Source organism: Naegleria lovaniensis (genome assembly GCF_003324165.1).
Source record: "Naegleria lovaniensis strain ATCC 30569 chromosome Unknown tig060, whole genome shotgun sequence".
Classification (NCBI taxonomy): Eukaryota; Heterolobosea; class Eutetramitea; order Acrasida; family Naegleriidae; genus Naegleria; species Naegleria lovaniensis.
The window spans coordinates 1-21,044 of record NW_025407882.1 but is presented as its reverse complement, the minus strand read 5'-3'; the positions used below and the strand labels follow the sequence as shown (position 1 = coordinate 21,044).

Genomic DNA, 21,044 nt, shown 5'->3' with positions numbered 1-21,044 from the left:
ATCTTGACATTTGTCGAGAGCGTAGTATGACTGTATGAAGACGACGTCTTCATAATTCAACAACAGCATCCTTCAAAAAAAACAAAACCTCTCACCAACTTGTTACCAAAATGTCATCACCCACACTCGCACTCGCCTCATTCACCGTGTGCCTTCTCATGGCGCTGCTCTTCCTCTCCACTCCATCTCAACAACAACAATTCATCTCTGTGAACAAGGACTTTACCGCTGCTTTCGATGCTGCCATCCAAGAACTCGTTGTGGACAATTCTTGGATTCAATTCTACTCGGATAACATGTTTTTCGGTGTTCCTCAATGCGCTACCAAAGTGCAATGGCCAGCAAAAGATCCATTTGCACAAATGGGTCGAACAAAGATTGTGACTTGTTTTGAAATTGGAACACTCACACCATGTAAGTAGTAGAAGTAATTGTGTTGCTTCCCTCAAACAATTTTAACATGTGTGAAATGATTGTTTGCGCGCACTATTTGTACATTTATGGAAATTGTTGTAAAAAAATTTAATAGGGCTTGAAACAAAAACAAAATTGGCCGAAAGTGTTGTCAAAATTATTAATAATCATTACAAGACGAATTACATTAATGAAGTGAAGAGATATAATACTTCCCTTTTGGGTTTTTTCGATACCATGAAAAATGCAGTCGGTACTGGAGATTGCGACATTGTGACAGCAAATACTCAACCAAATGCTGATCGAGCTAAAGTGGTTCATTTTCAATGTGGATTTGGTTTCGCCTCGAAGGGTTGGATTCGATCTGGAAAGGATGCTCATATTTCCATTCCAGACGTTTATTCTTTGAACAAGACTGGAATTCTCGTTGGAGGTAAGTGTCAATTTCCGTCAGTAACGATCGTTGATTCTTATTATTTCCAATCTTTGAAATAATTTTCACAACAGCCTATGATGGAACTGCCTATGCCACATTTGTCAAACAAACTCTCACTGCAGCGACCTATGTTCCTTTCTACGCTGTCAATTTACAATATGGAGCTGTTTTGAATCAAACCGTTCATGCATTGATTGGAGATGCTATTCAATTCTTTTCATGGAAAAAACAAGTTGGAAATTGTAATTGTGAAGTGAAGGCCTATGATCCTGCCTATGGATTGTCGACATTTACTTATGGAAATATTACAGAGACTAGTTTTGCAACGAGTTCGATTCGTTTCGGAACACAATCATGGATGTCAATGGCTGTAGTGATGATGATGGTGTTGTTCATGATTCAAACATTGTTCATGTTTTAACACACGAAAATGAGAGATTTTATGAAAATCGATCTCGCTCACCAATGCACTTGTTCTGAATAAGGGATTGGACAAATAAATAAAATGATGATTTACTTGTCATTTGGATTATTTTACAATGTTGTTACTTGTTTCAGTCAACTAAATTAATTCTTGTTGCTCAAACTATGGGCGATTTGTTGAAACCATGAATCGAGTGATGGAAGTAATTCTGTGTGAAATTGGAAACACTGATTGGTTTTTTCAATAATAATCTTTCCAGCTGGATTAATTCTAAAAACTATACAAACGAACATGAATCGATCACACGCAATAACATTACAAAACAATTGAACCATGATGTACTTACTTCTTTCCAATGCAATTCCCAATTGAGCCATTGAAATGTCATCTGTAATACGATTACCAAATCCTGAGAAGAATGGTGTTTTGGTTTTGAGTACTTCTTGTCGTTGTTCAGCATTCAATTCATTCAATTCAGGTACAAATGTTTTCAAAATAATATCCAACATGTACACTAATTTTACAAATAAATTTCATAAATTCACAAAAAAATTTCACAAATAATTTCATAAATTCAAAAAAAATTCCAATCTCTAATTTCACATACCTTTAAAAGTATCAGGACGCTTCAAAATTACTTCTCTCAACAATGCATTGGTTCCACTATTATACGCAGTAAACACTGGACCTTCAGGTAAATTCACAATCTTTCCATTATTCGTTGCTTGTCGTAATCGTTCAATAAAATGTCGAGTGGTGGAACTCATGGTTATGGGTCGTGCTGTTAAATATAACATTTTGTAACCTCTTTTTGAGATTTCAGCATAGGTTTGACAAATATCTTTGTGAACATAATCCTTTCCAACACGAGATGCCACTTGTCCACCAACATCACTTTTTGTGATGGTTCCGTCAATGTCAGAAACTACAATTTTATCATTTTCATTCCATAGATAGAGTCTTCCAATTGCAATTTGTTGTTTAGCAGGTTTGTCTTGATAGTAAATAACAATTATTGGATTATGTCAAATGCCACAATACAGAAATTTAAAAAAAAATTCAAATCTGAAAACTTACTGGTCTTGGAGGCTCCAGCAACCTTTGCAATATTATTTCCAAACAATGACACTTGTGAAGTATTATTCTGTTCTACAGCTTTGGTCTTGAATATTAATGTCAATTTTGTCTCTCCTCGATCATAAAATTTTTTCAATTCCTTCTCAATTGTTTTAAGATGTGACGAAGAAGGAATAAACCAATCATGAGGATACAACAATTCATCATGAATACTTTGTAAAATTTTAGCTTTCCATTTTTCTCGACGTGAAGGAGTATTTGGAGATTTTTCATTTTCAGAATTGGTCATAAAGGATTCTGAATTTGTGTTCAATGTAGCTTGTTGTTGTTGTTTCTGTTGATTCTGAGAGGATGGTTGAGAAGAAGATGCCATGGATGGAGTTCGTTTGAATTTTTGTTTCAAGTGTGAAAACTTTTTTCGAATTCGACTCGTTTTTCCTTCCTTTTCTTGATCGGAATCAGATTCTGAAGAAATTGGAGTTCCTGGAGTGGTTGGTGAAGTTGGAGTAGAGATGGATGAAAGACTATTCGAAGATTTGGAGCGAGATTTGGAAATTCCCATCGATAAGGCAATGTCACCTGCCAATTGTTTTAACATTTCTCGTTTTCTCATCTTTTCTTCAATGTCGAGTTTGTCATCACGTCGTTTCTTTGTGGATTCTTTTAAGAATTTCATTTTCTCTTTTGGAGTTTTGAGAGAATTGTATTTTTTGTAAAATTCTTCCATTTCACTTTCAGAAGCATAATTGAACAATTCAAATTCTTCAGAATTGACATGACAATGAAAGGAAGTGGCTTTTTCTGCTGATGAAGCATTGGATGAACCTCCTAATGAATGACTCGATTGATTCAATCCATATTCTTCCTTAATATTTTCAATGACAGCTGACACATCTACTTTGGACGCATCCACATGATCTTTATGATCATCCAATTCATATTCTTCAACATGTTCTGCAATTTCATTTTCCAATAAAGCAATCGATTCTTGTTGTCTCGTAATGGAATCTTTCAAACAAGTCTCTTTTGAGGTCATGCCAGATGTCACCTTAGCACCTGTCAAAGACGTCACACTTTGATCTGCACTCTCCACATCTTCATCCATTCCCATCAACAAATCCGCAACCTTCTTTTGTGAAAACAAGGATCGATCAAAAAAGGGAATTTGAAATCCAGCTTCAAGTGCCATCGTTGCAATCAAAACTTCTTCATTCTGCAACGAAGAATTTTCCTGAATCGATTTCCAATACATTTCTGCCGTCATGTCATGTTGTGGATGAAACGATTTGACAAATACTTCAACCATTTGATTAGTTTTTGGTTTTTTGGGAAATCGAACAAAGAATGGTGTACATCGAATCGATTGACTTCCATTTATGGATGAATCTGAATGATGAAGACTAGTTTGATCTTTCGGAGTGTGATTCCTTCTCACGGAAATGATATCAATGCAATTACCAAAAATCTTTTTTTTTGGAGCATGTGTATCATCATGATGATGATAGTCTGCAGATGGAGAAGTGAGAATGGAAAAGTCGAAAGAAGGAGTTTTTGATTTCATTTGGTGTTTGTGTTTGTGTTGAATAGATATTGATAAATATTTAAAGAGGAGTGATTAAAGTGGATCTAGTGATGAAATTTTAGAAACGAGTGGTGTTGTAGAATGATGATTGCTTTGGACACACGCTGATGATCATTGCGGCGCACAAGAGATCTCTCACTCTTGAACAGATTCAGTGAATTTTTAATAGGTGATAAATTTCATCCGCACTTGATTTGTGATGATTACCTCATTTGAACTTGTCATCTACAGGACATGTGGCTATGAACGACCGTGCGAATCTTCATCAATATGAACATGCATTTCATAGTTCAAGTTGAAAGTATATTTAAATTTTATGATAATTCACAGCTTGTGAAGGCATGTTAGGATTATAAATCACATCATGTTCAGTAGTAGTAGTAGTAGTTTGGTAAGGAGGTTGTTGTTGTAAATTTTGTGAAGTTTGAGTATGATTGTAATAATTATTGTTAAGGTTGGCATTATAATAAATAGCATCATTTTGTGGTGGTAGTGGTGGCGTCACGACCTGAGTGGTGGTATGATATTGTGGTGGTGGTGGAGTAGAGACACGAGTTAAAATTGGAGTCTTGACATGATACGTGGTGACTGTTGTGTTGTGATTCTTTGGTTGTGATGATGAATTGCTACCAGTCACAGCTGCACAAACTCCACAACATATTAAAATTGGAACCAAAATGATGATAAACACAACACACAAGCTGAAAATTGCAGATCCAATGATCACACCAATGACCCAATTGGCCAATGCTCCTTGATCCAAAGTAAGGGATAACGTGTAAGAGGAATACGTATAGTAGGAGTAGCCACCTGCAACACCAATGTAATACGTGGTTGTTTGATTTAAACTCGTTGAAACAATGGTTTTTACAGAGTATTGACTCAAGAGTATATAATCATAATCGTAACTGCTTGGAATAGATCCTTCTTTGACGTAAACGGTAATACTGTCATAGCTTGTATAGGAAAGAGTCATGGCAGTTCTGCTCGGAATTGAAATTTTGTAATAATTCCATGAATTTTTGTCTACTCACGATGGGATGATTTCAAATCGTTCATGATGATCATTGACACATGATATAATCATGAATATTTTCTTAATCAAACACACACGAGTCATATCATTCCATAAATACATACTCACAGAACCAGAAACTGTTTGAGAATATCCATTCAGAGTCGTAACAACAACAGAATCCAATTTCTCCAATGTGTTCGTGATTTGATCCTTCTTCGGATCCAATTCAGAATTCGGAAAGAGAGGAGAAGCAGGAACAGGTGCAGGCATTGCGATCCGATCGTTTATATTATTAAGATTCTCCTCCAACAACACGGCCGCTTTTCCCAATGAAATCATGATCGTGAATGAACAAACAAGAAGAAGGAAAATAACCGACCATCGAGCCGACGATGATCGAAAAGGAATTGGCTTCATTTTTTTGTTTGTTGTTGTTGAATCGAACCTTAATTCTTTCCATACACAAATTGATTAATAAAGCCGTATAATAACCCAACGTGCCATATTATTATTATACATCTTCAAATCAAGTTCATTATTTGTAAATATCAACATTCTTGTTGGTGAGAATGAATAATTCTCCTGTGAACTCGTTGAAACACATGGCACGAACCGAATGTGACCAGTTCCAAGGTTTAAAGTGCTTGTCAGCAATGATTTCGCAATGTGTGGTATCCATTTGTGTCAAACGATTGGTATCATTATATTCTCGTAGCAAGATAATTTGAGAGTTTTTCATTTCACACATGGCCGAAACTGGGCTCATCGTATCCATAGATTGCTTAATACTGTTCACAGAGGTAAAGAAAGAATCATCCAATTCAATGGCCATTAAAAATTGATTTCGACCACTCACAATACATCTTTCATTTGAAAAAGTTAAGCTCACTCGATCAAAATTGACTGAAATATTGTCCATCAATGAAATGCTTCTTAATATCATTCCATCTCTTGAGTTCAGTATTCGAATTCTGCCATTCCCATCATCCAAGACAAATATTAAGGAGTCGTCTTTTTTCAGTGGATACAAAGTATTGGGTCCGCCCAATAATTTTCTAAAATAATGTCCCTTGTTTTTTGAAAGTACAGCAATTGCTTTTGGTGAAAGAAAATGTTTGACAGTATTGGGTTGATTCGGTTTACCACAAATCCATGCTGGCCTTTCTTGAATAAAATGGCACTCTTATTTTCAAAAGGAGATGTGTTAGGAACATTCTTCAAAGACGTATGTACATGCTTCAAATGATATTTGTAAACACAATGATTCACAGAGGCCATAATGATTGAATCGTTTCCATTAAAATTCTCCTCAATATCGAAACAACAAGGAGGATTTGTCTGTAACCGCATGCTAAATTTATACGTTTTAAAATGCAAGTCAAAAAAGATCAATCGCTTATTCTCGGAATCGCTCACAATAATCAGAGAGTGATTATGACAAATTTTGATATCAGAAGGCCCACGAAAATGAGGAAAATTGTTTTCATCATCATGATTATTCATAAAATTATTATTATGCATTGAAAACGACGAATATTCATCTTCCTGTAACAATTGTCCCACTGGTTTAAATTCAAATGAAAAAGAACATCTCCGAGAAGACATCTTTTTATAAAACTTGAAAATGTGTGAATCTTCTTGGTCATACTCTGACCATTGAATCAAATCTACAAATATCATCCGAGCCACACTCACATCTGAAGAATGGTCATATTGTATCATTTTTTTTAAAAATTGAAAGATCAATATTCGATTTCACGCTTGAACCGTCCCCATCAATAATTATTATTGGACAACTTTGTTACAATCGAACGACTCAAGAGAGTCCTCTTTAGTTCTTTCAATTAAAAATCTTTTCAAAGCTATTGCATCAACAAGATTCTCACACACGCAAAAAAAAAAATGTCCACTTCCTCTTCCACTCCATTCAATGTTCTAATTGTCGGTGTCTTTGGCACGGACGGTAAGCTTTCAAGATCAGCACAACGTATGATTGCTTCCAAATTCCAAAGCAATAAATTCTTGCAAGGAAATTCATGGGTCGGACAGACAAGATCAGTAGATGTTTCTCTTTTCAATTCGGTTGATGATGTTTTTGAACAAGGCTTTGCTTTGAGAGATTCCATTCAGAGAGTTGTTTTTGTTGGATTGGCCAAGAAGGAACAAAAGCCAGAAGAGAATCCTGTTGCTATGGGTGTTATTACTCAATACAGTGCTCAAGCTGTTGGTGATGCAGAGTTTGTTCAAGTTGGAAAGAGCGTCCGAGCAGAAATCACTAAAATCGTCGAATCTTTGAAGAAGGAAAAGAAGGACGAGAATGTTGTTTTCTATTTTGACGATTTCCAAGATCATGCTCAAGCTGTTGCTGAGGGTGCTGCTTTGGGTGCTTGGAAGTTTGATTTGAATTATGAAAAGTTCTTGCAACCAATCTTTGGAAAGGACGGATTCCTCTTGAACTCGATCAAGCTTGTTCCTGGATTGGGAGAACAGAACGAGAAGGATTTCAAGACTGGTACTGTTACCGGTGCATATCAATTGTTCTCACGATACTTGATTGAATTGCCTGCCAATTACTTGACACCTATCAAGTATACCGAGTTGATTAAGTTGAAGGTTGAAAAATTTACGTTGTTTGCCTCACCTGAAGCTGTCTCTAGCAAGTTCAAGATCAATGTCTATGATGAAGATTGGGCCAAGCAAAAGGGAATGGGTTCATTCTTGAGTGTGACAGCAGGAACAGAAGCTCCAGCAAGAGTTTTGGAATTGATCTATGTCAATGACAAGTCCAAGAAGGAGGATGAATTTGAAATTGCTCTCCTTGGTAAAGGTATTACTTTTGACAGTGGAGGCATCTCATTGAAGCCAGGTGAAGGAATGAAGGAAATGAAGGGAGGTAAGTTGTGTGTACAAAATTTTTCTCGTTTATGACACATAATGTTGTGAAATTTTTCCAATGATTATTGATGATGAATTATCATAGACATGGGTGGTTCATCATGTGCCATCTGCTCTACTTTGGCAGCTTTGGAATTGGATCTTCCACTCAATATTATTACTGTTGCAATGCTCTGTGAGGTGAGTTGTTTTTTTTTCATATGAATCATTTGTTATGATGACTGTCTTGTTACAATGAAACACACTTTCGCATTGTGTACATCGTTCTGACATTATAACAGAACATGCCAAGTGGAATCGCAACCAAACCTGGTGATGTCGTCACTGCCATGAACGGTAAGACCATTGAGGTTGACAATACTGATGCTGAAGGCCGTTTAATTTTAGCTGATGGTTTGTGCTATTTGAGCGATAAAAAGCCACAAACTCTCATTGACATGGCAACCTTAACAGGTGCTGTCATTATTGCACTCAGCCATGTGACTGCAGCAGTTTTCAGTAATTCAACGCCATTGGTCGAGGAATTGGAAAAGGCAAGCTTCCAAACCAGCGATTATTTGTGGAGATTACCAATCTTTAGAGAAGATTATTTGGAACAAATGAAATCCGATGTATCCGATTATAACAATATTGGTGGTAGACCAGGAGGTTCTTGCACAGCTGCTACCTTCCTTAGTGAATTTGTTGACTTCTCTAAGGTGAAACAATGGGCTCACCTTGATATTGCTGCTGTCACCAAGACCAAGGTCGGTTATACTGGAAGACCAACTCGTGCTGTTATTGAATTCTTGCAACAACGTGCAAGAAAGTAAACGATGTGAAATTACAAAAGTGGAAGTACGAATTGACAATTTATAAACTTTTATTTATTAAATGTCAAAACGAGACATGAATACAAAGATGACAAAATGCCTGTAGAGATGTGGCATGTCCATCTCGATCTGTCATTCCAGGTGCCATGACGCGATAATCAGACATAAGAACCTTTAATATCAATATTTTATTTTCCAAAATATGCTTATCTCTTTTCCAATAAAACAAAGTCGAAAAAGAACCTTTGTGCATCTCAATCATGTCACTCACGAGAGCAGCACCTTTCACTGAATACATTACTCATCCATACAGGCCAATCCTTTCAAATCCAATTATACAGCAAAACGTCACAACACAGGCGCCTCCCAGAACCGCAGAGTCCTTTTGCACATCCAACTCAATTATCAAGCGTAACACCACATCCAACAAACCATCAAACACATCTGCCCATCCAAAACTCGTTCGCTCTCGACCATCCTTGGGCGTTCCAAAGCGAACGCAAACACAATTTTCTGTTCACTGTTTCAAAACAACCAAAAGAAAAAGATCCTCTTCTTCCATCTCAAAACAAGAACTCCTCTCCGTTCTCCGTCACACTCAACAACATGCATCCCTCTTACTAGGATGCAGTGTCTCCACCGTGAAAAGGCGTTTCTATGAATTGAAAGAAGAAATTGGCATTTCCCATTGGCCCAAAGATTATTACGAAGAATTAATGAACCATCGATCATTCTCCTTCATCTATCCACTAAGCTTGAAATTCATATTAAATTAATGTCCACATTGATAAGAACAGAGTTACTTCCAAGTACTACTAGTAATATCCACCTCTTCCACGACCACGTCCACGACGATGAAATATCGGAGGAAAGTAATCTTCGCTTGAATCTTCTTTGACATGATAATACTTGTCAAAAATTCGTAATTTTCCACTAGTATATTTCCTTCTTGGTGATGGTATTGTTTTTAGAGTTTGAATTAGCTCTCTCGTAGTGTTATTGTCGTTTTCATTTTCAATAATCTCTACAAGTACCTTTCCATATTTGTCAAATTCTGAATGATATTTTGAGAGAATTAATTTCTGGAAAATTTTTAAATGTTCCTCCCATGAGCATTGATGAATGAGAAAGATGTTTCTGAAACATGTGAAGGAACCATCCACGAAAAAATCCACCACAAATCGATCTGTATCTATGACTTGTGTTAGCACTCCACTGGAATATATTTCAGAACAAAATTCCTTCCAATGGTTCACAAAAAATTCAGTCAAGTCATTCAGAAAGTCCATCATCGAGTTGGGGTGTATGATGTCCATATTCCAAACTTCAGAAAACGTTTGTTGTTCCAAAGATGAGTTCATGCATGATCTGAAATGTCGACCATTGCTACGTGTGGTGGTCATGGATATTTGTTTGTAGAAGGGTGATTGATATTCCGAGTTCGCAAATATGGTCTTGACAAGATAAATTAACCTTGGATAAAGAGATACAAAACCATTCGATACTGATTTTACAGTATGGTTACGTCCAGCATTTTGTTGTAAATATCGATAACATTGGCTAGCATGTCTATTTTTTCCAATGGCATAATCTCGTCGAAACATAAAGAAATGTCTCGATTTGCTGTCTAGTGTGTTCAATAATTGCATAACTTTCTCAACTGTTTCTTTGAAGTCCTTTGGAAAGTTAAATTGTTTTTCGACAATCTCTTTCGAATTTAAATCAATGTTGTGCTTTGTTAACGATCTATCCCAATGTACAGCTCCTCTTCCTTTCACACCAGTGAACAGTTCAGCGTTCAACACTTTCTTGGCCAGAGTGCGTAACTTTTCTTTGATTTGTGTTTTAACTGTTCGAGTTTTTAAGAAAAGAGTCAATACATGTTTCCAATTTCTTTGTTTTTTTGCTCTTTTTCTTATTTGTTTCTCGAAGAGTATTTCTATTACCTCACGTTTTGTTTTTTCTAGGCGCACGTCTTCGTCGAGTGAGGAATCAAGTGAAACCACTGGAATTGCCACTCTCCGACTACACGCAAGAACGTTTCGTAAATTTCTTAAATTGATATTCGATTGCATGATCTCATCTAATTTTTGATCATCCTTCACATCACATTGTAAATACGTGGTAAGCCATCCTGGAAATAGGTTGTTCATGGTACGAATGGCCTTTATCAACTTGAATCTAATTTGGGAAGAGCTGTACAGTCCTGGCTCGTTCTGAATCAAATAACGAAACATGCTCTTTTCTTTCCCTAACTCTCGAACCTTTTCACTGTACTTCAATCGATGCCATTCGTTGGTCACATTGTTATATGTCGTATTGAAATTTTCGTAACACTTTAAATAAATGATTCTATTCGTGGCATAATCTGTAATATCTTCAATGACTTTTCTATGATGTAAAAACACCATTAATCGATAATATTCACAAGAATCACATGAAATTCTTTCATCACGTAGAGTTTCATCGCTATCTAAATCGTCTTCACTCATAATAGAATTTATATTCAACATTTGGAGTGTAATATTTTTCGAAATATAGAGCAAGCCTTTCACAGCACGATCTTGCACTGATAAAAATTTATAAATATTGAACATAATTTCGCAAGGCAATTGAACAAATAATTGTCCGATGGCATCATCCCAGGAAGTAACTACATTTTGATCGATCGGAGTGATGATTGAATCCTGTGGTTCTGAATGATGAATCAATCTCTTCTTCTTTTCACGAGAGATTTCAAAATTCTCATCATTAGGATGTTCTTCTAAATGATCGTGTGATGAATCCTCGTCGTACTCAGTTCTTGAATCATGACGAAATTCACAGTTTGAACGTTTGGACATTTTTTTCTCGTGGTTTACAATGAACATTTCATGAAAACCAAGCAGGGTTTTCTTCACCCTTTCTCATTTGAGAACGTTGACCTCATCCTTGTGAAAATAATGATGCCACAACCACTTGTTCCAAGTTCCCCCTCGTTGGTTCCCTCTTCACACGTTTCGCATTCAAAGAAAAAGTCTAAAAAAAAATTCAACAAAATCATCACACATTCATTGATTAATCAATTTCATTCAATACCTAACCAATTTCATCATGTACATTCCACCTCTTTCTCTCGTCTGTAAGCTTGAATATGATCAAGTAAAATTCTCAGATCCAGGTGCCAGTATGATCGGAATGGCCAGTATTAGCGCTCCAGCCTTTGAAAGCCAAGAATTTCAATCACGGGCTCCCATTGATCTCTGTTGCGTGATTGATAAGAGTGGATCTATGGAAGGATCAAAATTAGAACTCGTGAAAACCTCTCTCCGATTCATGATTGATCAAATGAAACCTCATGATCGGATTTGTATTATTGAATTTGATAGCCATGTAAATACTTGTTTGCAACTCACACAGATGGATAAGGCTGGAAAGACTTTGGCTCAACATGCCGTTGCATCCATCAAGGCTGGTTCATGTACGAATATTTCTGGTGCCTTGTTGGAAGCCTTTGATATCATGTCCCAACGATCACAAAAGGCAACCATTTCCTCTATTTTACTCTTTACGGATGGTTTGCCAACAAAGGGAATTATGGCACAAGAGAAATTGGTACAAATGGTTGAGAAGTGTATTGTAAAGAGTTCAAGTTCATTATTTACTTTTGGATTTGGTGAAGAACATTCATCGAATTGTTTGGTTGCGCTCAGTCAATCGGGTGGAGGCTTGTATTATTATATTAAGAAAGATGACGAAATTCCTCAAGCATTTTCAGATTGTTTGGGAGGATTGTTAACAGTGTTTGCTCAAAATATTGTATTGAAAATTCAATGTACAGGAGATAATGGAGTCATTTTGAAAGGAGCCATTCTCAATGAGGGAGGATATAAGCAGCAAGTTGTTGAACCTAACAAGGAAATTCTTGTCAAGCTTGGTGATATTTATGCAGAGGAACAACGTGATATATTATTTGAAATGCAACTTCCAATGTTGCGATTTCCAATTGAGAAACAAGAATTGGTGACCGTCACTCTTGAATATTACAATGTTGAGAAAGCAGACAAGGAGAGTCTGGTTTGCGAAACTTATGTGTCAAGAAGTGAACAAACCAAGAATAGTACTATTGAAAACAATTTTGCTCTTACACTTATTGACATTCAAAGAAATAGAATTGCTGCAGCCGAAGCCTTAAAGCAAGCTCGTCACTTTGCAGATAACAATGGTTTGGAAAATGCCCGAAATTTATTAGGAAATGTCATTGGTCAAATTCAAACAAGTCCTTCGAATCAAGAATCATTTTGCCAAGCTCTCATTCGCGACTTGAGAGAATGTTTGGAAGAAATGACAAGCCATGATCGATATCAACAAGTGGGCAGTAAGGTCGTGAATGCCATGTGGTGTGCCAACGTTCAGCAACGAAGCAATATCAGTTCTCGAACTTATGAAACCAAAAGCAAAAAGTCAGTGAAAGCCAAAGCTGTCACATTCAAATAAATAAGCAAACCCTTTACATTCGGATCAATCGGTGCTTACTGTCGTTCAATGGCTTTTGTGAAACTGGATCGCTCGATTAAGTGGTTGGAGTTAATATGTTTGACAAACTAATTCCGACTTGAACAATAATTGTTGTGTGAAACGAAAACTTTATTTTCACATCCAGTGCTGATCATCCGCAACCTTTCACACATAATTTAAAATGATCATGATGATGATCCATCAAAACAATTGCGTCAACAACAATTTCAAAATGATTAATAAATCTTGGTAAAGACATCACCATTGCTCAATGGCAAAGAAGCCAAAGTGTTAGTAACAATCTTCAACAAGTGATCTTGTCCATTGTTATGGAAGTTGATAAAGACAGTGTAAGTTCCAGTGGAGTGATCTCTTGCAAAGAAACCATCAGCATTTCTTCCATCTTGTTGATTGTGGAGAACGAATGAAGTTGGGCCTGATGCAGTCACTTGCCAAACCTTACCACTCTTTTCTTGATAACCACCGAATGGAGCTTCAGCAACGAGTGGATACACTCTAGTGAAAGTGTCACTTGGTCCGTGCAATTGATTGTGATCTGGAGATGGCTTCAACAACCAATGAACAGTGTTGTCAAAAGTCAAGACAACAGCAAATTCAGCGGAGTTGACCTTTGGGACAGCAATACCAGTGGCAACACGACCAGTACCTTCTTGAGTCCAAGTGAAATGATGACCATTTTGAGTGCAGTGCCAAATTCTGATCATCATGTGCGGAGTAGAGATGAATAAATGTAATGATCCATTCACAACATGTAAATATTATTAAACAACAACCAAGAAATGATCAAAGAACATACCTTCCTCCGTTTTCTCTCCATTGACCAGTGAGATTGAGATTGACGACGTGTGGGACGGTGATCATTTTGTTGTTGTGATTTGTTGAATAGTGTGAAATGATTTTTTTGTTTGTATGAAAGTGAATTGACAGCAGGCAGTGCGGAATTTGAGTCTCGAGACGGGTCTGGGGTTCAAACTTGTCACCTTCGCTCTTTCTCTGTGACTCAAGAGCTTCCGGTTCGATTTTACAAAGGCGTTTTCGGTGGCATGAACTTTCATGTGGCGTTATTGATTGGTGCTGATCTTTGGGTAACATTGTAATGAGAGAGCGTTACAATAAGATTCGTTGGAGTGTGAGGGTGGTGGTATTCATTTCAAAACTTTTCTTTCCGAGTAGTCAATTCCTTTTTACCAATGTGTCGCTCCGTTTGTCCTGTTCAACTACAACTGTAAACATGTCATTCTTTGGATGAAAAAACGGAAAGAAGGACTGGCTTTTAATGCTTTTGCATTCCCTTCTTGATCTTCTCCCATACGTACATGATGCTCTTTGTGAAACCTGCAGAAAGAATGCCTTTGAGAGTTTGAGAGGTGCTGGAGCGATGGACAATGTGTGAGATTGCATTTTCTAATTGTTCATTGGTGATCTTGGATGAGGCAGAGTTTGATGACACGTGTTTCGAATCAATCGTTTTGCTCACTGTAGATGGGAGTGGTTTCTGTTCAATGACATTCTTGATTTGTTGAGGTGAGATTTGAATGTAGCTTGAAGAGTGGTCGCTCGACGACGTATGTTCCGCCTCCTTCTTAATATCCATACCATTCCTGTCAAAAATGGGTTTGTATAGTTTGATGAATAGTTCGTAATTGGTGGTAACAATATTCATCACCTTATTTGCATTTTCTGCTCCTTTAATTTTCATGCGGACATCTCCTTGATATGAAATTGAAGCAATTCTCACAAATAAATCGAATAAATTAATTCTAATGTATTGATCACCACTCTCTGGTGACAGTGTGTTGGAGTTCTTTAAATCATTCACCATCATTTTCAAAGCAACAAATAATGCATGTTCCAAATTAATTTCTTGTGCTTTTACAATCTCAGCATGCCAATCAATGACCTTTTGTAGAGTGTAAGGAGATGTTTGGGTAGGCAGAGAAGAATTCGTGGCATGTTGAGCTTGTTCTGAGGTTTTTTGTGTTCTTGATAACGGATTAGACACATCAATTTCAAATGTTGGTTTTTGCAACCTTCCAGAGACATACAGCGTCTCCCAATTATTCAAATCATCAATCAAATCTTGTGCCTTAATGACTCCATATTTAAATAAATATGGAGATGTTGTACTATGACTCTCCTTCAATTCTACCATTGTATTATAATATATTTTTGCTCCAAATCGTTCTTGCAATAATGTTATCATTTTAGGACCCACCACTCTCATCAGCCATGAATAATGTTCGGGATTTAGCAATAAATTTTGTTTATGCCATTCATAGGAATCTGAAACCACAAACACCAAATCTACCATTAACTTTTTCCGATCCCGTAGTGCTAGATTGACTGGTTCCGATGGTATTCTTGCTTCTCCTTCCTGTGAAACCATCTTTTCAAAATCATCATGGAATTTTTCATGTCCTTTTTGCTTGAACACTGCTGAGCCATAAGCAAAAGCATACTTGAGTGGAGGAAAATTGAAACGAACGAGATGAGGTAGTTGAGAGGCTAATCGATGATTCATATTTTTTGATCATTGATTCGTTCTTTTGATTGGAGCCGGAATATAATTCTTTCATCGTCCCAATCTTATTATTGCTTCAAGGAAAAACAAGATCATTTGTACGTACAAATGAAAAGAATATTAAGCGTGAAAATACGTGGATTACACAGCCAAAAAGTTCAAAGATTGAATTTACTACATCCAAGCAACACGTGTTCTCTGAAAAATCATTCATCATGATCATCCAATCATTGTTTCTAACAATCCTTCTGCCCCAAGGACCACGTTGAATAGGAATCCGAGCAATCATCAAGTCATATTTTTAAATGATTTCAATGAGGTGGTCAAATAATAAGCTAATCTGATTGTCATAACCCTTAGAAATAAGTTAAAAAACAATGGAATTTTCAACAAGAGTCATTCACCACATGTTCTTTAAAATTTCATATGCTTCTCCATTCGTGATGATGCAGTGTAGAGTCCACGTCGAATTTGGTTTGAGAGAACGATTTGGTTGACATCTCTCTGGGCATTCTGTCGCTCAATGTGCTTGGCTAACAATGCATGAGCATTCTCTGCTTTGAAATGTGACGCCCAAAACATTGCATTTCTTCCCATCATGTCTTTTTGATGGATATTGGCCTTCCAATCGATACAAAGTTTGAGCTCGTCTGCCATGTCTCTTGCTGCAAAATGCATGACAAGAGTAAATCCAAAAGCATCCTGAATGTGAAGTAGAGTTTTAACAGCTTCTTCACAGCCCACTTGTCGTGAAAGTCTCTCAAATCTATCATACATTAACAAGCAGCTGTTGCAATGATTCAAGTCGCTCTCAAATAAAAATTCATTTCCATCAAATTCAAAAAGCACAAGGTCATTCACAGTTGGATTTTCTTGATGTGCACGATTGCTGCTTGATTGTGTAGTTGTGGCAGAGGAGTGTTGTTGGCCTTCCGATGTCTTGTTTGGATTTTGAATAATTTGAACGCTCTTCATTCTTTTATCCTCTCCATAGAAGTAGAAATTCAAATAGCTCTGATCCTGTCGTGTGAAAAATATTTGATTGTCGATGGTGAGCTTGACGAACGTGTTAATATTATCATAGTTGTTGATCAGAGGCGTCTTGCCATAAATTATAAAATCTTTGGTCATTATTGTATTATTGGCCATATTTTCATATGAAAAAACTGGCTGAACGTTAATGACTCCAGCTTGAAATGCTACATTCTCATGAAGTGCAATGAAATCGATGGAAAATTGTTTGATTAGAGGATGAAATAAGTGATAGGGCTGACTTTCTGAAATTTGAATCGAAAGTTGGAATAGGGTTGGTTTTTTGGCAGGAGCGTCTTCGGGATCTATCGAAAGTAAATTCACATGACCAGGTTGTGATTCAACCTTGGTCTTTTTACCATATTCTTCTTGATGCATGCACATCTGTTGTTGCTGTTGATGGTTTGACATCAATAGCGACGATAGTGGATTGGCAGCCATGACTTGCAAATTATGAGATGAGTATGTTGATTCTTCGTCATGATTACTGCTTCGTGCACTCATGCGATCCTCACTCGTTGCCTCATCATCGCTCTCGTTCATGGAATCTAATTTTCTTTTCAGAGATGAACAATTCAGCAAGGTCGTACCCTCTATTTGATCCAACAGAACTTGTTCATAAATCCACAATATTCTCGAATCGTTTGATTTTCTCTTAAATGCCACAACATTGACAAAGTCAATGGCAGTAGTTTTAGAAGCGTCCATATTATTTACATTGGTATAACCCAAGTGCTCGACTGTAATCTTATCAAAATGAGAAATATTCTTCTCTGATTTATATTCTCGAAGACTGACATGAACCGTTTGACCCACTGAAACTTTGAAAGGTAATATTTGATCTTTTCGTTCCAATACCTTCGGATGATCCAAAGAATAGATAGTCTTATTTCTTTGTTTTTTACCTTCCGCGTTGTAAATGACGGATTGATTCATGAACACCATTTCTACTTGTTTTCTTTTTTTCTTTTGTTGTGAAAGAGTCTGATGATCCTCATGGTGTTTCATTGAATCCGCTGATTCCGTGGCATCTTGCGTATGGTTGTTCATTGCGTTCATTGGGTTTGTTTTTGTTAGTTGAGTTTCTTCGCTACTCGTAGTTGTGAGCCTGCTCCTCGGAACATCCCGATGCTGTTCATTGAATTCATTGAAAAGGCAAGGCTGTGCTGCTTGATGCATTTTTTTAAAATTTGAAACTTGGAACTTGAGTTAAACCACTTTGTTTGATAACTTTTCTTTGAGATTTATCGATGTAATCACTGTGACACATTTCACAGCTTTAATGAACCTATTTGGATATCTTGTTGAATATCTAGAACATCTGATCGTTTTGTACTTGGAATGAATAAGGATCGACTTGAAACTGGATCTCCAAAGGCACAATTAAAATCATTACCTGTGACCAATGGCTGACAAATTTCTAAATCTCGCTTGATTCGAACATATTCTTCCTGTTCTTCTTTAGTGAGAGCAAGTGGATCGGTGAATCCTAATTTTGAGCGAACCGTCTCTCGTTGTTTCTTTCGTTGTTGAATTCGTTGCATGATGGACACAGAATTCGAATATCTCAACCAAAATCCTCTATCGAATGCGTTCAAAAGTCCATACTCTTGAGTGTTTTTGAAGTTTTCGTCGAGCTCTTTCAAACAATGTACAAAACCATCCAACTCTCGGTGTGTTGTAAAAATGATATACTTCTTGTTGACTCCAAAATAGTAGGATTGGAAATGTTCCCAGCGCTTGATTTCGGCCACTTTTTGTTTTTTAGCTTCGAAATGAACCTGTTGTTTTTGAATAAATGATTGTAAGGTTGGATCTGACGAATTGTCAGAGCTTGCCTCCGTGCTATCATTGCTGGTTGTTGGCGTCGAATAACTTGCAATGATAGGCATATGGCTCAGCAATAATTCCGAAGAAGTGACAACATTTTGAATTTTGACTTGCTCAATTTTTGCATCAATCAGCTTGAAATATTTCTCTCGAAATGCCTCGTTGATTGAGAATTTTGTGATTGGATTTCCTCTCTGTAATAGGTCTCTCAAAAAATTATGAATACTGTTATTTCCAACAAAGGTTAAATCGGCAACACCAATAGCTTTCATCATTTCTACAGTGAACGTTTGACAACTTCCAGTTTCTTTCTCAACACTTCCTTTAAGATTTGTATAGGTAAAATTTCGATTCCATCTAGAAATTTCAATAGAGAGCAATTTTAAAATTCCCTCAAGTTCTCTGAGGCTCCAAATTTCTCGACATGTTATGGCGAGAAGAGACGTGGCCGATTTTACAGTAGTGACTGAACAATAGCCACTATTGGTCCAATCAAAGCGAAGATTTCCAATTGAAAAACTGGTGTGAAACCATCCAAATTGATCGAACACTTTTAAGCGACTCATTAAAGGTGAAGCAGCTGTTCGAATTCTACCTGGACTCTTTCCCACTTCTGTTATAATTAATTTCACCTTAATCGCCTTCTCAAATTTCATATCTTGGTTCACGTTAATATACTCATCAAATGACGAGAGTAATCGCACAGTTTCAGGTTTCTTTGTTTCCACTTCGTCAGCATCGTTAAATAATCGATTCAATAATTCTGTTCTAGGTAACACCGGGGATGATGATAGGGTCTTGTATTCTACAATTCGTTGTTGTTGTGGTGAGTTTTTGGAGGTAATAGGAATGGTGGTCGTATTGGTAGGTGTTGCTGATGGAGATTTCTTGTCTTCTTGGGAATCTCCACTGTTTGATGGAGGAAAATTAGGCTTATTAGCATACCGTTCCATTCGCATGTTCTTTCTATTCTTTTTCTTTTTTAACACATATTCCTCGTGTAACAAGCCAAAAACTGTTGGCTCCAAACGAGCAAACATGTATTCGTAGAAAAAGTTTGGAAATCCCAAGTCACATGCCATTTGTCTCATTTGTTGATCCGTGATGTCAATATCATTCTTAAATCTATTTTTCAATTTTAAATAAACTCGGTTAATTCCTGCATGATAAGACTTTGGTATTGCATTCCATAGCTCAGAAATTTCGTCATCATTTTCGCTCCACAATCGTTCTTCTTTTGGATCCATTTCTTCCTCCACAAATGTCATTTCATGAACGAGAGATGTTGAAATCAATTCTGAAGCGTGGTGTGGAGGTGAAATTGAAGCTGCTGCCACACGATCAGAACTTGCAACATTTAGTGAACCTGTCGAAGAGCATGTCGTCGTTTCTACAGTATTCTTTAGTTTTGATTGATAATGATTTCCATGCGAAGAAACATTTGTCGTTCCAATAGCAGAATAATCAATGGAGGAAGATCTTCTGTGATGATGATATTGACCCGAGTGTACATGATTTCTATTACTCGATCCATTTGAAGGTTGTTGTTTTGGTGGTTGGGTCAGTACTGCCGCCGATGATGGCAGTGCTCCATGAAAGCTCTCAAAATCATCATCGGATGGTAAATGTGTAACTGCAGATTCGCTACGTTTGCCCGCTTCATTCATTGTCGCGTTGCTGTTCGTTGATGTTGTTGTGAAAACACTATAATTCCTCAAATCCGTATTATTGTTATTATTCATATTATTATTATTATCATTCATGGGATTGAAATCATCATCAAATTCATCAATATCCTCTTCAGTCATGATCATCATTTCCAAATGATCATCCTCTAGATTTTCACCATGATGATCACAAGCCTCATCATCATCATGTTCATCAATTTTCTGTTTTAATCTTAAATGAATAGCATTTCCAATCCCGATCGAATAATGTTTTGCAGCATGATGATTACTTCCACGCCGTTGTTGTGGTTGTTGTCCTCCTCCTCCACGATCGGAAACAACCTCTTCCTTCATCCTCGTCGTATCAGCTCCAGCCCCACTCGTCGTTGTTTCATTATTTTTCTGTGTTACCGTAAAATTTCGCGGGGATTCCTTCTTCATGGTCTTGTTCTTCTTCTTTGGATCTGTTGTGGTCGTTGCGTAATGATTCGGAGAGGGTCGAGAGGTCATGCTCTGAAACATGGATCCATGCGGCTGCTGGTGTGGTTGTTGTTGTTGATGACGATGATCTTGACGATGAATTCTTGAGAAGAGATGATTATTGGAAGGAAGAGAAGAGGAAACTGTGGTCGTCGTTGTGGTCATGACGTCTTCACTTTCCGAAGAAAGGTCATCAGTTGCTACGGTTTGACGTCTAGAGAGAGGATCTTCTGTGTCATGAATACCGTGCCGTTTATGCCGATGATGACTGTGGCTTATACTGCTACTCTGTTGTCCCATTTTTTGGAAGATGATGGTCCTTTTTGACAACTCAGCAC

General features: G+C 37.1%; 11 protein-coding genes across 11 annotated transcripts; 3 read left to right on the top strand and 8 right to left on the bottom strand.

Annotated features, from left to right (window-relative positions):
• Nucleotides 1-110: 110 nt before the first annotated feature.
• On the top strand, nucleotides 111-1,271 carry C9374_012821 (uncharacterized protein; the record flags this gene model as incomplete). Its single annotated transcript, XM_044688630.1, has 3 exons — nucleotides 111-414; nucleotides 530-847; nucleotides 922-1,271. The coding sequence occupies 3 exons, from the start codon at nucleotides 111-113 to the stop codon at nucleotides 1,269-1,271; spliced, it is 972 nt and encodes a 323-aa protein (XP_044542263.1).
• A 146-nt stretch (nucleotides 1,272-1,417) lies between these two features.
• Nucleotides 1,418-3,912, bottom strand: C9374_012820 (uncharacterized protein; the record flags this gene model as incomplete). The annotated part of the gene is made up of 4 exons (XM_044688629.1): nucleotides 1,418-1,551; nucleotides 1,621-1,788; nucleotides 1,882-2,268; nucleotides 2,352-3,912. 4 exons carry the CDS (start codon nucleotides 3,910-3,912, stop codon nucleotides 1,418-1,420), a joined length of 2,250 nt encoding a protein of 749 aa, XP_044542262.1.
• Nucleotides 3,913-4,240: 328 nt separating this feature from the next.
• Nucleotides 4,241-5,221, bottom strand: C9374_012819 (uncharacterized protein; the record flags this gene model as incomplete). The annotated part of the gene is made up of 2 exons (XM_044688628.1): nucleotides 4,241-4,959; nucleotides 5,074-5,221. The coding sequence occupies 2 exons, from the start codon at nucleotides 5,219-5,221 to the stop codon at nucleotides 4,241-4,243; spliced, it is 867 nt and encodes a 288-aa protein (XP_044542261.1).
• A 265-nt stretch (nucleotides 5,222-5,486) lies between these two features.
• Nucleotides 5,487-6,673, bottom strand: C9374_012818 (uncharacterized protein; the record flags this gene model as incomplete). The annotated part of the gene is made up of 2 exons (XM_044688627.1): nucleotides 5,487-6,020; nucleotides 6,095-6,673. The coding sequence occupies 2 exons, from the start codon at nucleotides 6,671-6,673 to the stop codon at nucleotides 5,487-5,489; spliced, it is 1,113 nt and encodes a 370-aa protein (XP_044542260.1).
• A 180-nt stretch (nucleotides 6,674-6,853) lies between these two features.
• C9374_012817 (uncharacterized protein) lies at nucleotides 6,854-8,658 on the top strand (the record flags this gene model as incomplete). Its single annotated transcript, XM_044688625.1, has 3 exons — nucleotides 6,854-7,844; nucleotides 7,932-8,026; nucleotides 8,128-8,658. 3 exons carry the CDS (start codon nucleotides 6,854-6,856, stop codon nucleotides 8,656-8,658), a joined length of 1,617 nt encoding a protein of 538 aa, XP_044542259.1.
• An 815-nt stretch (nucleotides 8,659-9,473) lies between these two features.
• C9374_012816 (uncharacterized protein) lies at nucleotides 9,474-11,501 on the bottom strand (the record flags this gene model as incomplete). Its single annotated transcript, XM_044688624.1, has 1 exon — nucleotides 9,474-11,501. One exon carries the CDS (start codon nucleotides 11,499-11,501, stop codon nucleotides 9,474-9,476), a length of 2,028 nt encoding a protein of 675 aa, XP_044542258.1.
• A 250-nt stretch (nucleotides 11,502-11,751) lies between these two features.
• Nucleotides 11,752-13,134, top strand: C9374_012815 (uncharacterized protein; the record flags this gene model as incomplete). The annotated part of the gene is made up of 1 exon (XM_044688623.1): nucleotides 11,752-13,134. One exon carries the CDS (start codon nucleotides 11,752-11,754, stop codon nucleotides 13,132-13,134), a length of 1,383 nt encoding a protein of 460 aa, XP_044542257.1.
• Nucleotides 13,135-13,391: 257 nt separating this feature from the next.
• On the bottom strand, nucleotides 13,392-14,037 carry C9374_012814 (uncharacterized protein; the record flags this gene model as incomplete). Its single annotated transcript, XM_044688622.1, has 2 exons — nucleotides 13,392-13,872; nucleotides 13,973-14,037. 2 exons carry the CDS (start codon nucleotides 14,035-14,037, stop codon nucleotides 13,392-13,394), a joined length of 546 nt encoding a protein of 181 aa, XP_044542256.1.
• Nucleotides 14,038-14,449: 412 nt separating this feature from the next.
• C9374_012813 (uncharacterized protein) lies at nucleotides 14,450-15,697 on the bottom strand (the record flags this gene model as incomplete). The annotated part of the gene is made up of 1 exon (XM_044688621.1): nucleotides 14,450-15,697. One exon carries the CDS (start codon nucleotides 15,695-15,697, stop codon nucleotides 14,450-14,452), a length of 1,248 nt encoding a protein of 415 aa, XP_044542255.1.
• A 414-nt stretch (nucleotides 15,698-16,111) lies between these two features.
• Nucleotides 16,112-17,908, bottom strand: C9374_012812 (uncharacterized protein; the record flags this gene model as incomplete). The annotated part of the gene is made up of 1 exon (XM_044688620.1): nucleotides 16,112-17,908. One exon carries the CDS (start codon nucleotides 17,906-17,908, stop codon nucleotides 16,112-16,114), a length of 1,797 nt encoding a protein of 598 aa, XP_044542254.1.
• Nucleotides 17,909-18,000: 92 nt separating this feature from the next.
• On the bottom strand, nucleotides 18,001-21,006 carry C9374_012811 (uncharacterized protein; the record flags this gene model as incomplete). The annotated part of the gene is made up of 1 exon (XM_044688619.1): nucleotides 18,001-21,006. The coding sequence occupies one exon, from the start codon at nucleotides 21,004-21,006 to the stop codon at nucleotides 18,001-18,003; it is 3,006 nt and encodes a 1,001-aa protein (XP_044542253.1).
• Nucleotides 21,007-21,044: the final 38 nt, after the last annotated feature.